This window comes from Nycticebus coucang, chromosome 3, assembly GCF_027406575.1.
Source record: "Nycticebus coucang isolate mNycCou1 chromosome 3, mNycCou1.pri, whole genome shotgun sequence".
Classification (NCBI taxonomy): Eukaryota; Metazoa; Chordata; class Mammalia; order Primates; family Lorisidae; genus Nycticebus; species Nycticebus coucang.
In genome coordinates this window covers 159,918,039-159,932,791 of record NC_069782.1, presented here as the reverse complement: position 1 = coordinate 159,932,791, position 14,753 = coordinate 159,918,039, and the positions used below count along the sequence as shown (strand labels likewise).

General features: G+C 57.7%; 1 protein-coding gene across 3 annotated transcripts in view; it reads left to right on the top strand.

Moving 5' to 3' along the window:
• STK32C (serine/threonine kinase 32C) overlaps nt 1-14,753 on the top strand; it is a 76,730-nt gene that overhangs the window by 25,515 nt on the left and 36,462 nt on the right. Inside the window, exon 2 of one of the 3 annotated variants that reach the window (XM_053584376.1) lies at nt 10,583-10,670. The exons of the other annotated variants lie outside the window; for them this stretch is intronic. Within the exon in view, the coding sequence (XP_053440351.1) occupies nt 10,583-10,670 (88 nt within the window). The remainder of the gene's footprint in view (nt 1-10,582; nt 10,671-14,753) is intronic. 3 annotated transcript variants of the gene reach the window in all.

Sequence of the window (14,753 nt, the reverse complement as noted above, 5' to 3'; positions counted from 1 at the left end):
AATTGGGGGGGGAAACATTGAAGCCCATGAGTGATGATGAGGCCGTGGTCTGTGCAGCATTGCTGAGCTGAGGCGGTCCAGGCCATTGCCTGGGACTGGAAAGGGCTGTGGCACTGACCAGTGCTCCACAGACTCACCAGATCTCCATGTGCACAGCCGCTGTGGGGAGTGCAGAGGAGCAGATGGCAGGTCCCCCTCCAGAAATGCTGGTTCAGGTGCAAGGTGTGGGGGGCAGGGGCCCAGAGCAGGTGCTCCCAGGTCTCTCTGACCTGTGGTTGGGCCAACGTAGGGAAACACTGCCATGGTCTGGGGGCTGGGTTAGTGGCTGCAGGCCTGGCCTTGAGGACGCCCCCAGCTCTCCCAGTCTGGCAAGGCTTCGCAGCTGCCCTCAGATGTGTGTGGCTGCACCCTCCCCCCAAGCGCCATGTGGGCTGAGATCTGGCTGGCCAATGACGGAAGGCACCTCTATATGTGAGGCCTGTGGGCCGGCAGGGGCTGGGTGTGGGGCCGCCCAGGTGCCCAGGAGGCAGGGTATTGCTCACACTGGTTAGGGGACACACAGCTGCGGGCTCCTGGGAATGGCCTGGCCTCTGCACTGTACCTCCGTGTTGTCCCTGTTGCTCTTGCCCAGCTCTTCTTGGGCTGATGTTTTTCTCCCTGTGGGTGCCAGGGGCCAGGACCTATCTCCAGGGCAGCCTGCCTCACAGAGGGCCACGGTGGCCACTGTCACGTGGAGGCTGATGCTGGACAGCAGGGCTTAGGGTTCCCACCCATGGGCTGTGGGCCAGTCCAGACTGCCGGAGGACCCAGCTGCAGAGCCACCATGTCCCCATCTGTAAAATAGAGCCATAGCAGCTGCATCTCCGGGCTGCTTTGGGAGCCATCCTCCCGCCACACCCTGGCAGCGGCTTAGGATCCCTTCCCTTGGGACAGAACTGCTGCTCTGATTGGTGGGAGGCGAGGCCCTGCCCTATCAGCTCTTGCTTATAGTCCCTCGTCTGGGGGCGGGGCTGCCTCTTGGTCCTGCCTCTTTCCGGGGTGTAGGTGGGTCCTTTCCAGGTGAGCTGAGGAGGCCACTGCTGTAGGGAAGAGCCTCACTGTGGCCCCAGAGGGAGTACCACTGAGTCCAAGGGTGACAAGTGCAGTGATTACTGGGGTGATGGGTGGGCTTGCTATGTCTCCTGCTGGTTACAGACTGGGAAAGGGGGAGTTCCCCCAGGTGAGTCTATGCACAGGTAGCACCAGCCAGCGGGCTCGCTGGTTCTCATCTGGAGGCACCGGGCACTGGGCCTGATCACGGAAAGAGGCCATGCGTGAGTGCCCTGGGGTTGCCGGGACACAGGGCCACATCTGGGCTTGTTTACTGTCTGGGTTGTGGCCCAGAGTCCCTGGGGGACCCAAGGTATCAGGGCCACGTTTTCTCCAGAGGCTACAAGGGAGGAATTGTTCTTGCCTCTTCCAGCTTCCTGGGAGCCCCTTCCTCCACCCTCAGTCAGCAGCTCAGCATCTGGCTTTGGTCATCACGTCACCTTCCCCTCAGTCAGCAACTCAGCATCTGGCTTTGGTCATAACGTCACCTTCCCTAGGAGTGGGATCTTCCTTTGCCTCCCTTTCCTGAGGACAGCTATGATCACACTTGGGGCCACCTGGATAATACAGGACAATCTCCCCTTCTCTGCCAAGTCCATTATGCCACATAGGTGACACATTCACAGGTTCCAGGGTCTGGAGCCTGGCCATCTTTGCAGCCATCATCTAGCTGACCACAGGTCATGTAGGGCAGGCTCTCGGAGCCCCTCCTACTCACATGGGTCAAGGGGCCTGTGGCTTGAGGGATCACTGTTCCCAGACCCACAGCAGTCTGAGGGACCAGCGTATAAATACCTGGGGGTTCCCAGGAGGCCATGGGAGCAGTCAGGTGAGGGAGCCCTCAGGGAGTCCAGGCCCTGTGGGTCACCCACCTCTGCAAAGTGAGGCAGGTTCCGAATGCTCCCAGGTGAAGTATGGGAGCAGTCTGGGATCTGACTGTTCACCAACATATAGGAGTGAGACTGTCTGCTCATCCCCTGGGAGAGCTTCATGCGTTTGGGGACAGATGAATTCATCAGCCAGCCAAGGCCCAGCAGGCAGCCCAGGGAGGAGGCAGCAGCCCTGAGCAGAGCAGTGGTAGTAGCACATGGCTGTGGGGATTGCCTCCTCACACTCTCTCTAGCCCTCTGCTTGTAGCTGGCAGGGCTGGGAAGCAGCCCCAAGTGCTGAGGGCAGCAGCATCTCCATGCTCCACCCTGCACCCCCCCGGCTCAGGAGCTGAAGGGATCTCTGTGTGGGATCCCTGCCTCAGGCAGGATGTGCCTCTCAGATTAGCCCAGGTGCACAATAAGCCCACATGAAGAGACCCTTGTGCAGGACTCTGTGCCCCACCTTTGTGTGTGCACACCCCACAAGCACACAGAGACATGCACGCACACGTTTGCACACAGACACATGCACATAGTGCATACATGCACAGACACAGGCACAGAGCTGCACCTGTACGCACATATGTGTACACAGACACGTGCACGCAGTGCATAATGCACAGACACAGGCACAGAGCTGCACCTGTACGCACATGTGTGTACACAGACATGTGCACGCAGTGCATAATGCACAGACACAGGCACAGAGCTGCACCTGTACGCACATGTGTGTACACAGACACGTGCACGCAGTGCATACATGCACAGACACAGGCACAGAGCTGCACCTGTATGCACATATGTGTACACAGACACATGCACGCAGTGCATAATGCACAGACACAGGCACAGAGCTGCACCTGTACGCACATGTGTGTACACAGACACATGCACGCAGTGCATAATGCACAGACACAGGCACAGAGCTGCACCTGTACGCACATGTGTGTACACAGACACGTGCACGCAGTGCATAATGCACAGACACAGGCACAGAGCTGCACCTGTACGCACATGTGTGTACACAGACATGTGCACGCAGTGCATACATGCACAGACACAGGCACAGAGCTGCACCTGTATGCACATATGTGTACACAGACACGTGCACGCAGTGCATAATGCACAGACACAGGCACAGAGCTGCACCTGTATGCACATATGTGTACACAGACACGTGCACGCAGTGCATAATGCACAGACACAGGCACAGAGCTGCACCTGTACGCACATGTGTGTACACAGACACATGCACGCAGTGCATAATGCACAGACACAGGCACAGAGCTGCACCTGTACGCACATGTGTGTACACAGGCATGTGCACGCAACACACACTGCATGCACAGACACAGGCACAGCGATGCACCTGTACGCACGTGTGTACACAGACACGTGCACACAGTGCATACATGCACAGACACAGGCACAGAGCTGTACCTGTACGCACGTGTGTACACAGACACGTGCATGCAACACACACTGCATGCACAGACACAGAGCTACCCCATGGGCACATGTATGTATACATGTATACACAGACACACACAGATGGGCACAGAGCTACCCCCACAGTCACATGCACACACAGGTGTGATCTGAGGTAAATCAAAGGCTCCAGAATAAGAGTGAACTCTGTGCTAGCCTGGGCACCTTGCTTCTAAAGGGAGCTGGTCCCTGCTATACCTGCTTCATTCCGCCCACACTGAGCCCAGGCCATGTGCATCACAGGCTGTGTGGGTGAGCCTGGGTGTGCGCTGGAGGGGGTTGCTCAGGCTGCTATGTGGCCGGCTGGCCTGGCGTTGGGCAGCCTCACAGCAGCAGGGCAGGGGCCTGAGCTCCCAGTGCTCAGGAACAAGCAGCAGAGATGGCTGCAGCCCCTCGTTGCTTGCCCCACAGCCCCCACCCACTCACTGGCCCCAAGGCTGGGCCAGAAGTCCACTGGTCTGACCCCTGGATTACTGGCTGAGCCTCCTCCAGTGCCCATGTCCCCACAATCACATCTGGCTAACTCGCCTCCCCGGACCCTGTCTGGCACCAGTTGTCCCTCCCTGCTGGCCCTCCCCACACACGCCACAGTTCAGCCCCTTGTTTTGGCTCGTTTCACCTTCTACCTGGGCACAGGGGGTAAAAACTTGTCCTGGGGACCAGGTTCAGATCTTGCTGGTGCTGTCTGGTGGCTGTGGCCGTGAGCAGGTCACCTTTTCTCCCTGAGTCTCTGTGACCTGGTATCAGAAGTAAACATCTTTTTCCTGATGTATAGATTCAACACTTGACACCCTCCCTCTACAAAACATCTGTGATGTATATTTTCTGTATTTCTATTGAACTATGATTGAAGCCAAGGGCGCAGATCTGAGCCCAGCTGAGGTGCAGAACATCGCCATCCTTCTGGAAAGTTCCCTGTTCCGGGCAGCCCTCTCCATCCCCAGAGGCAAACTCTGATGCTGTTTCCGTCACCATGGTTAGTGTTGCCTGCTCTGAGCTTACATAACAGGAATCACACAGGATTTGCTCTTTTGAATCTGTCTTCTTCATTCAGTGTGATGTTCTAGAGATTCTTCCATGTTACTTCCTATTAGTAGTTGGTTCCTTTTTAAAAAACCACTGAGTAGATGTCCATTGTACGAATATAACATGATTTTCTTATTTAGTCTCCTGTCGGTGGATGTTTGGGTGGTTTCCAGTATTTGGCTGTCAGGAATAAGGTTGTATGTAGAGAACGCCCCTGTGCAGACATCTGTTTTGTTTCTGGTGGGTAAATATCTGGGAATGGGACTGCTGGGTTGTGGAGCAAGTGCATGTTTAACTTTCTAAGAAACTGCCAAAGAGCTTTCCTGGGTGGCCATGCCATGGTCACCAGCGCTCGTGACTGTTGGTCTCACTGGCTGTTCTAGGGGCTGCAGGACCGTGCTGGCTTTAATTGCGTTTCTTTGGTGACGCCACCGGGCAGTATCTCTCATCTGCTGTCTGGCCTTTGTGTATCCTCCTTTGCCAAGTGTATGTCCAAGCCTTTTGTCTATTTTTAATTGGCTATTTGCCATTTTATTATTGATTTGTAGGAGTTTTTGTTGTTTTTTAATATACTCTGGCTGCCTGTAACTGATTCCAAGAGAATTTCGTGAGAAGAGGTTGCTCTGGCCAGGAGCCGGGCAGTTGGAGGGCACAGCTGGCCCTTCGCAGGGCTGGGGGGTCTGACCTTGCATCTCAGTAGCACTGTCCTTGCTGGCTGCTCAGTCCAGGAGGCTCCCCTGAGTGCAGGGAGGGTCCCACAGCTCCTCTGGCTGTGTTCTGCCCCCCTGACCTGGCAGACACATCCCCTGTAAATCCAGCAGCCCAGGCCTGGCTCTTATCAGACCTGTGTGCTGGGGGGCTGTTGTTGGGGGGGCCCCAGGCCAGGAGAGCTGCGCTGCCTGCCGCTCTGCCCAGGCTGTCCCTGCCCATGGCAGCTCCCAGCACCTCTCTGCTGCTGTGACGCATCCACGGGCCACGCTGTGCCGCTGTCCTCCATCCTTCTGTGAAACTAGGCTGAGTATAATGAATACACAGGTTTGATGGGTGGGGCTTGAATTTTTATGAATTTAATGTAGTTTAATGTCTTTGCTAAAGTAAAAGAGTCAGAATAAAGTATCTTAACTATTCACATGACTTTTTTTACCTCTTCTATCAAGACAAATGCCCACCCATCAGCTTGGGAAGGATGACACTTATACCTGGCCTCACCATGCTGGCTTTGGGGTGACAGGAGGTCCCATGAGTGTCCGGCCTGGAATTGCCTGGTGGTTCTGGGTGTCTGGGCACTGCATGGGACAGAGGTGCGAGCTGGAGGGCAGGGCTGCCCTCCAGAGCCTGCTGGACTTCCCATACACGTGCGCCTGGGCCATGTTTGTTCTTGTGTGGGGTCAAGGTACCAAAATAGACAGGAACTATTCTGGGCTTCCCCCTTCTCTCTGTGGCAGTTTAGGAAATAGCTCCTCTGTCCAGAAGGTGGTCGGGGCTATAGGCCATTGCCATGGGATGATGGGCTGTCCTCTCACCCAAGACCTGTTGTGGACTGCATGGGGCCAGGGACTGGCTGTGCTGCCATCTGACTCTGGCTGGGGGTGGGGAGAGTGGGTGCTTCATTCTGCCCCCAAAGATTCTCCCCGAGAGGAGCTGTGGCCAAGCTCAGGTTCTCAGCCCCCTGAGCCAGCCTGCAGGCGTCCACCTTCCCCAGGGCCTGAACTGAGGGGTGGGCTCTGTGGGCTGACAGCTGGCTGGAGCTCCCTGACAGGAGCGAGGGGTGTCCTTGGGCTCATTCCAGCCTTGGCTGCCTTGGGAGGCCTCAGGCGCCACTGTGGTGTTTAGGCTGGACTTCAGTGGGGCCTTTTCTCTCCCCTGCTTTCCCCACACTACCCTGTCCACGTGGCTGATACTGTCCCCTGAGCCCTCAAAAGTGGGGCCCTTGGGCCCAGGGCCTAGTTACCAGGAAGCTGTGGTTTCCCGCTGATCTCTGATGGCACCAACTACTGGGGTGGGCCCCAGAGACCCTTGGCATGACATGGTCCCCAGGTGAGGGGCTGTAGAGCAGGTCCTCATGGCAATGTCCAGGACTGGCCAGTGGGGGCTAGTGCCCTGGGAGGGCAGCCATGTGTCTGGTAGAAGAGTGTGGGGGCTGCTGGGTTCCCCATCATACAGGAGTTGGTGGAGGCTGAGGGGCGGCTGCCTGCCCCTCCCGGTCTTATCTATGCCATGTCCTTGTCCAGCAATGAGGCGCCATTGTCCTGACCCCTGATCGAGCTCTGGGGGCAGCTTTAGTGGCTCTGCCTATGGCTGAGGTTGCTAGGGGCCAGTTGCCCTGTCTGAACAGGGGTCCTGAGGCTGTGTCCTCCAGCTGAGAGGTTATTTCTGGGGATGGCCGTGACACAGGCTCCCAAGCCTTGTGATTCCCTCCCCACAGCACCAGGGTTTTAGCTGGACTTTTTCCCCTTGAACCAAACTTGATGCAGTTTGTGTTTGTGATGTGATGGGCTGTGCTCTGCCCTTGGTCTGGAGCCCACATTGAAGACTCACCAGTTACACGAAACCATGGCAACCCCTTGCTGAGAGAAGCCTGGGACAGACTGAGGCTGATCATGATGGCTGCCACCCAGGAGGGGTGCTCCAGAAAGCCTGTGGTTGGCACTTCCTGGGGGACCCCAGATGGGAGGAGGCGCTTTCCTCCTGCCCTGGGCAGGGAGGCTGCAGTGGGGACAGGAGGTGAAGGTGGCATTTACTCTGAGCAGTGCTGTAGCCAAGTTGGCGGCCTTTCCAGACCCTGTGGGTTTGGGAGGCTTTGGGGGTGTGGGTCTTGCTGTGCCCCGCCGTGAACTTGGAGTTCAGGTGAGCGAAGAACCTCTCCAGGCCTTGGGCACACACACAAACGTGCACACATATGCTTGTGGAACACACATACACATGCAGATGTGCACACATGAAAGTGCACACGTGTGGCACCAGTACACTCATATGCAGTGCACAAACATAGACACATTTGCACAAACAAGTGTGCAGCACTAACACATACCTGTGCGCACACACGTGTGTACATGTGGCATACCCACACCCTGGAGCTAAGGGAGCCTTCCAGAGTTCCCCTGCTCTCTGCAGTGTGCACCCGCTGTTTGCCTAGCCCCCCGTGCCTCATGGGCTTTCTGGAGCCCCCTGAACACACACTCCAGCTCCATGTCCCTTGGGACCTGCTCCAGGAAGCCTTCTTTGACTCTCCGGCCCTCAGTCCCTGGCACTGTCTAGTGTCCATCCTGTACCCCTCCCTCAGAGGAGGCTGGTGGGCACACGGGGAATCCAGTGTTGTGTGGAGAGGCAGCTCGAAGGCCCTCATGCGCTTTGGAGAGTAGTGTGGGCACTGACTGTCCTGATTTATGAGGATGTCTCTTCACGAGTAGGGCAGTGCCTCCAAATTTACATTTTGAAAAGAGGCCCTCAGAGCAATTAGTCTTCAAATAGCAACAGTTTTCTTCTGGGCTGAAACACATAAAGACGGGTTTGGGAGGCAGTGGTGCTGCCAATTACCCGCAGCTGCCAAGCTCTGCCTTGGTGTGTGGTAGGGACAGGTCAGCTTTGCCTGGTGAGGGTACTGCGGGACCCACCTTGCCAGGTGAAATGGGCCCAGAGGCCCAGCAGCCTGCCCCAGAGGGCTTGGGCAGGAGGACCCCAGGCTGGGTGTTAGTGGCACTGGGGGTGCTGCACTGAAACCCCCTTGGAGCGGAGTCCTGCTTCCACCTCCCAGAGCCGTCCCATTTTCCTACCCATCCATGGTCTCCAGGCACAGGTGAGGGGCTGAGTGATGCCCTGAGGGGGTCCACGCCCTGATCTCGGAGCCTGGAGTCACCTCACATGGCAGGGTACTCTGCAGATGTGACCTGGATTCTCTGGGTGGTCTCTAAATGTAATCACAGCCGTCCTCAGAGTCCTGTTGGAGGACGTGCCCAAGGAGAGTCGGGGGAGGGATGTGAAGGTGCTGCCTGCTGGCTCTGGGGACAGAGGAAGAGCCCGGGAACCAAGGGAGCCACAGCTTCTAGAAGACAGAACAGCGACAATCTCCACTAGCATCCTGAACTGGACCCGGCCCCACTGCCTTGGTCCTTCTGTGCTGGTACTGTTCTCGAGGTTGGGGAGTCCAGGATCAAGGCCCCAGCAGATTCGTGTCTGCTGAGGACCAGCTTCTTGGTTCACTGTGGCTGTCGTCTCACCGTGTCCTCACTTGGTGGAAGGGGCAGAGGGGCTCCCTGGGCCTCTGTAACAAGGTACTGATACCATTGACCAGGGCTTCACCCAGCACCTCCCAGATGCTCCTCCTCCTGACAGCGCCCCTTCCGGCTTGGGGGTTTCAACACCAGATGTTGGGGAGACATAGTCATTCATCCATTGCACCTATCAATGCCCTGATTTCAGTCTGATGGGACCCACGTTTCCAGACTTCTAATCCCAGAACTGGGAGGCACAATGATGCTTTTCTTAGCCTCCAAGTCTGTGGTCATTTGTCACAGGTGCCACAGGAAATGAGCACGTGAGGGACTTAGTGGGGATGCCCAGAGTGTGCGTTTGTGGTAGCAGAGCTAGGAGCAGGCAGCGTGCCCAGGACAGAGCCTGAGCGACACTGGGAGGAGCAGGGTCAGCACCCACTGACATGGAGAACTTGCCCCATGAAGTCGGGACAGGGATGTGTGGGTGCTCTGGGTCTGTGGCATCTGTCCTTGCGCTGGGTGGGGGGTTCCCAGGGGCCACTGCTGTGTCCTCGTTGCTGTCCGTGTGTGTCACTGTCTCATCGCCCTTTCACAGATGGTGGGAGGAGGTTGGGGGTGCAGTGTGTGGCATCCCCCAGTTGCAGCAGCCCACCGGGAGGAGCTGCGTGCTGCCTGGGAGGAGCCACCATGGCTCTTCTGTCCCCAGGCCTGAGGTGGGATGGGAAGACCCCTCAGGCCGGCTTACTCCCCCACCCTGTGCAGCCTTCACACGGTGCCCCATGCTGGGCTCAAGACGGGGATTCTTCAGATACCACGCCATGACCCCCCCCCCCACGGGCTGTCCCCAGCTACACAGGAGAATGCAACCATCCCTCCCCCTGTGCCACAGTCTGAGGCTCCAACTGACCTGCTCTGATGTGTGAGTTTCTGGCCTGTTTCTGCCCTGTGGCTGGGACTTCTGTGGAGCCAAGGTGGGGTTTCTTGCTCCCCTCTGGGTGTGGGGGGCCCTTGAGTGGGCTAGATGGCTTTAAGTTCAGCAGCCGCTGGGTTAGGGATGGGGATGGTTGTCACAACTTTCGGGGCCACAGAGGTTGCAGGTTTGGGAGCCAGGGCCGGGTCCGGGTCTGAGGGAGGGCAGAAGAGGTTGGGGCGCTGCAGGCCGGTGGCTCAGCTGGGGTCCAGGTCAGGCTCTCACCTGTGCACGCAGGCCTGGGAACTTGGAACTGCTGGGGTCAGCCTAGTGATGTTCACAGAGCATGAGGGTGTCTGTCTGTGAGGTACGGGGTGTTGTGTGTGTGCAAGTGGGTGTGTGGTGTGTGAGCAAGCACACATGTGTGAACAGGTATGAGCCTGTGTGAGTGCTGTGTGAACATGTGTGAGTGTTTACGTGCGGGTGAGCACCTGGGCGTGAGTGTGAGCACACGTGGTGGGTGCTGTCCGTGTGATCTGTGTGCACACACACCATCCTGCACACTGCACACACACCTCCACATGTGGGCTCTGTGTGTTGCCATAGTAACTTGCTGAACACCAGAAGCCCCTATTGTGGTAGGGACATGGGGGCTTCAGTGTGGTGAGTCTCCTGGGGCCAGTGCAGCATGGGGAGGTGGTCGGCCCATAGAAGTGAGTTGGGGGCCGGGCATTCCAGATGTGGGGCTGTGCAAGACCCTGTGTGTCTGAGGTTTGCAGCCCTCCCCTTGTCACCTGGGCAGGCACAGATCTTGGTCGATGCCCTGGGAGGGTTGGATAAGCGTCTGTGGAGGTTGGTCTGGGCCCCTTCGCCAGCCACATCTGTCCCAGGGACCAATGATCAGTATTGGGAGGTGTCATCCATCCCAGGCTGCCTCTCGGTGCCATCTCCCCAGAGACACCCAGACTGGTCTCTCTTTTGTCACTCAGAAGCTGTCCCCTGAGCTGAGGAGACTGAGTTGGTCTCCAGGGAGGACCCAAGGACTCTGGCTGGGTGTGATGGCCACTCAGACCCCAGGTGAGCTGTGGTCCCACAGCCCAAAGCAGGAAGGAGGCTGTGGCTGGGTGTGTTCTGAGCAGGAGGGCTCTGCGGTAGGGAGGCAGTGTGGGAGGTGACCGATGACCCCGCTATGCCCAATGCCGCGGGCAGGGAAAGCAGGAGGGTTCTGTGGTGGGGAGGCAGTGTGGGATGTGACCAATGACCCCACTGTGCCTGATGACGCAGGCAGGGAATGGGTCACCAGGGTGCGCAGCCCAGAAGAGCCATGAGGGTTGCTCCTGGAGCCCTGACGAGATGGGAGCTGGGCAGCTTTGCTCTGGCTGTGACCTGGGCTGCCTCCAGGTCCCTCCACAGGCCTGTGGGTGGAGATTGTAGGGCACCTCAACCCTGAGGTCTCTCCGTCCCAGCTCAGGGGTCCCCTGTGTAGCACTGGGAGTTGGCTCTGCCCAGGAACCCAGGAAGGCCCTACTGAGCCATGAGCCCTGCTTATGTGCTGTGGAGTGAATGCTTTTAATTGAAGTGAATATTTTCTAACCATTAGCATTTTTAGGATAAAATTCCTTCACAGATAAACAGCTTTTTCTCAGCCCCAGGTCTGGGTGTGAGGTTTCGTGTTGTAGAACAGGCCACTGTGCCAGGCCTGCAGCTGTGTGGCCTCCTAGAAAGGGCAACAGGGAGACACGTGTGTCCAGAGGCAGTGAGTGGCCCCTTTCAAGGACCTGCTTGAACATCTTGGTGTTGGCTCTGTGGACCGTAGGTGTCCAGGTCCCCTGGAGGACTCGCCTAAGGAGGCTGCACCTGCCCCCTGCCCTGCCCTCCATGTGAGAGCCCATCTCAGCACATCCTGAGGACAGCATGGAGCCCTGCACCTGGAAGGCAGCCCAGGACGGGCTTCCCTGGCTACGTCCGGGCCCTCCCTTTTAGAAAAAGGGAGGCTGGAAGATGTCTGCATATGGGTAACAGTTCTGGGGAAGGCGTCTCTGAGTTTGTGCCAGTGCTAATGGTGTGAAGATGGAATTTGTGCTCCTGCTGGGCCGGCAGACATGGCACAGCCTCTCCACTGACTGAGGGGACAGGCAGCCGCCTCTTTTCTAGGTCAGAGCAGGATGGCCTCCCTGGGTGGAGATGTTGGGGCTGCTCCTGGGAGCCCCGGGGACTGTGCGGCCAGAGCTGTCCTACAGCAGCTGAGCGGGGTGGGGTAACACGGTGGTGCTGGTACGTCTTTTTCCCACAGGACACCAGGGGCTGACAAAGCCCTCCTGTAGTCATCCCCAAGGATGCCAGGCCCCCTGCTATAGCAGGGCCTGGGCTTTGGGCAGGGCTAGCTGGACCTGGGCCTCCTTGGTGCTACAGGCAGCGTGGCAGACATGGTTTCCCTGTGGGCTACAGGTGACAAGCCGTGGAAGATGAGAGTTCATACACAGGTGCACAGGAGCTCCAGCCTCAGGTCCTCAGGTCCTTACACCTGTTTTGCTAGGTCCTCAGGGCCACTTATGGGTCCCCTGGGGAAGGCCCTCAGCTCTGGGCCCCTTCTGGTGTCTGAAGAGGGCCCTGGAGGGTGATGGGCTTGGTGGGCTGTGGTGGTGTCAGGCCTGACCTCCTGTCATTGGCTCACAGGCGGGACCCTGCCACTCCTCCTCACAGCCCTGCAGTGGAGCACCCCACCTGCCACTCTGGCCCCACAGTTGGCTGCACAGTGAGACTCATGCTCTCTGATTTTGGGGAAGCCTTCCCACCTGCACCTCTTCCTGTTAGCCTCATGTTACTTCTTATCCCCCTATTATCCAGCCTGCCTAGGTCCACCCCATCTTCCTGGCCCTAAAAGCCCATGAATAACCAGTGCCTGGCCTGAGGGCCTTGGCTGTCCAGGAGTCGCTCTGTCCTCTGTGGGCCTGGCCTTGAGCAGCTGGACCACTCTGGGTGGCCTGGGCTCAGGAGTGGGGGAGCTGCTGTGGGGCCTCTGTGGTCCAGGCGGGCTGAGCCACAGCCAGTCTGGAGATGCATTGATCTGGCGGTCGCCCTAATCAGTAATTTATGAAGGTTCCCGCGTTGTCTGAGGTTGGCAGTAGTAAGCACCAGGCACAATCTAGATAGTTTAGATGGGACAGGACCAGGCTAAACAGTGGCAGTCTGGGGAGTTGCCACTGAACACGTTTTATGGGTGGAAGCTTTTACTGTAAGTAGGGGAGGGAGGTGGCGAGGACACTGCCTCGGGGTCGAGCTTCCGGGGGTAGGTGCCTGGCTCTGGGCACATTCCTGGGCAGGAGGACAAGATTGTTCTGGAGCTGAGGGGCCTAGAGGCCTCAGCTCTGCCCTGACTGGTGCCACTTCTCAGCTGTGTCTGCTCTGTGGAAAAGGAGGAGAGACCTCTGCTCCTGACATTGAGCCTGGGAACAGGGTGTGTCCCAGGTGTGATGCCAGGCTGCTGTCCCCATGGCCTAGGTGGGCAGCTGCACCCTGGAAGTTCAGGTGACTGCTGGGGATGCAAGAAGCTGTATGGGGGGGGATGGCTGCAGCTCCCTGACCAGGGGAGATGGCCAGGGAGTCCTTCCAGACTCGTGATGGTTGGCCAAGGCATGACCTTGAGGCCTTGAGCTCCCTTAGCACAGAGGAGTCTGGGCACAGGCCACCACTCACTTCCCTGCTCTTGGCATTTGACCTTCCTGCCCCAGGGCCTCAGGATGTCCTCAGAGGCCAGGGAAATGGGTTGTTTGGGCCCCAGCAAGAGGGTCAATGATCTGACTACCTCTGGGATCCCGTGTTCCTCTCCCGACAGTCTATAGCTGGACTCTGCAGCTCAGTGTTCCCAGCCGGGAAGGGGAAGCATCCCTCGCTCCCTGGCTGCTCCAAGCGCCCTGGTGGGCTCGTTTCTCTCTGTGGCAGCCAGGCCCCTCACAGCCTGCCAGGTCTTTGCTCCACAGCAGGCCTGTGGAGAGAAGGGCAAGGTTCAGGTTTACACAGGTGGGCTGGTGGGGCCCCCGGGGACAGGCAAGGCCCTGTTGCAGGAAGAAGGTGTTGGACCAGTTCCGACTCCTCTGCAGCCTGGTGTCCCCTGAGGCTGGAGACTTATGTGCCAGGGTCCCCTGAAGTGGGCGGAACTTACTTCCCCAGGGGTGCATAGTTCTGCAGAGCTCAGGGTCTCAGAGCCCCAGGGGGTGGTTTTCCTCATCACCAGAGTTTTCTGCGTCATGAGATATATGTCAAAACCTAACCTCTGCATGAATCGCACAACTTGGGCGATTGAATTTACAGCTTCTCACATAATTCCTAATTGTAGAATGGCCTTCTCCTGTGGGTGAAAGGGCCGGTTCTCTCCAGGTTGCTCTGAGGTCAGGGCCTCCTGGACGCCTGGATGAGCAGGCAGAACTGTGGCCATGGGCAGCTCTCCTTCCACCTCACTTCCTGGGCCTCTGGAGGCATCACACAGGCCCCGGTGTCAGGGGCAGCGCTGTCCCTCCAGGTCTGCAGAGGAAGCCTTCCCGGGTGGGTGCATTGTGCCGAGGTGACAATAGCTGTGACTCATGGAGCTCTGCAGAACATCTATTTTTACTCTCCAAGGCCCATCTTCTCTTTGCTGTCCTCCTTGGGGGCATTTTCTTGTCAGTTTTAATAAAAGCCCTAACTTATGAGAAGACTGTGTTTTAACCAGAAATCTCACTGATTTATAGTGTCCCTGAGACTGCTGGTTACTAGGAGCCCTATGCCCTATGCCCACCACAGGCCAGATGCAGGACCAGCAGCGCAAGGTAGGAGGGCAGGTCCCAGCTGGGCCCCACACAAAGAGCTGGTTCACATCTTTGTCTAAGAAGAATAGGTATCAGGTTGTCCCCAGTGCTTTTGCCTTGGATTTGCTGGTGACAGCACGGAAGCTGACAGTCGGCTTTCACGTGGCTTGCCTGGGACCATGGTGTGGCACTGACCCTCTCACTCTGCTCCCTCCTGCTCCCAGGGCCTGTAGGACCCACAGATGCCCAGGACAAGCCCAGGGCTCCTGTCCCCAAACACCCGTGTTCTCACACGTTGCCACAGCCAACAGAGCCCCCAGAAATCCTGAAGGATTTGCCACTGGAGCAGCACTGACCACTCTCCAGAAAAGAGCCC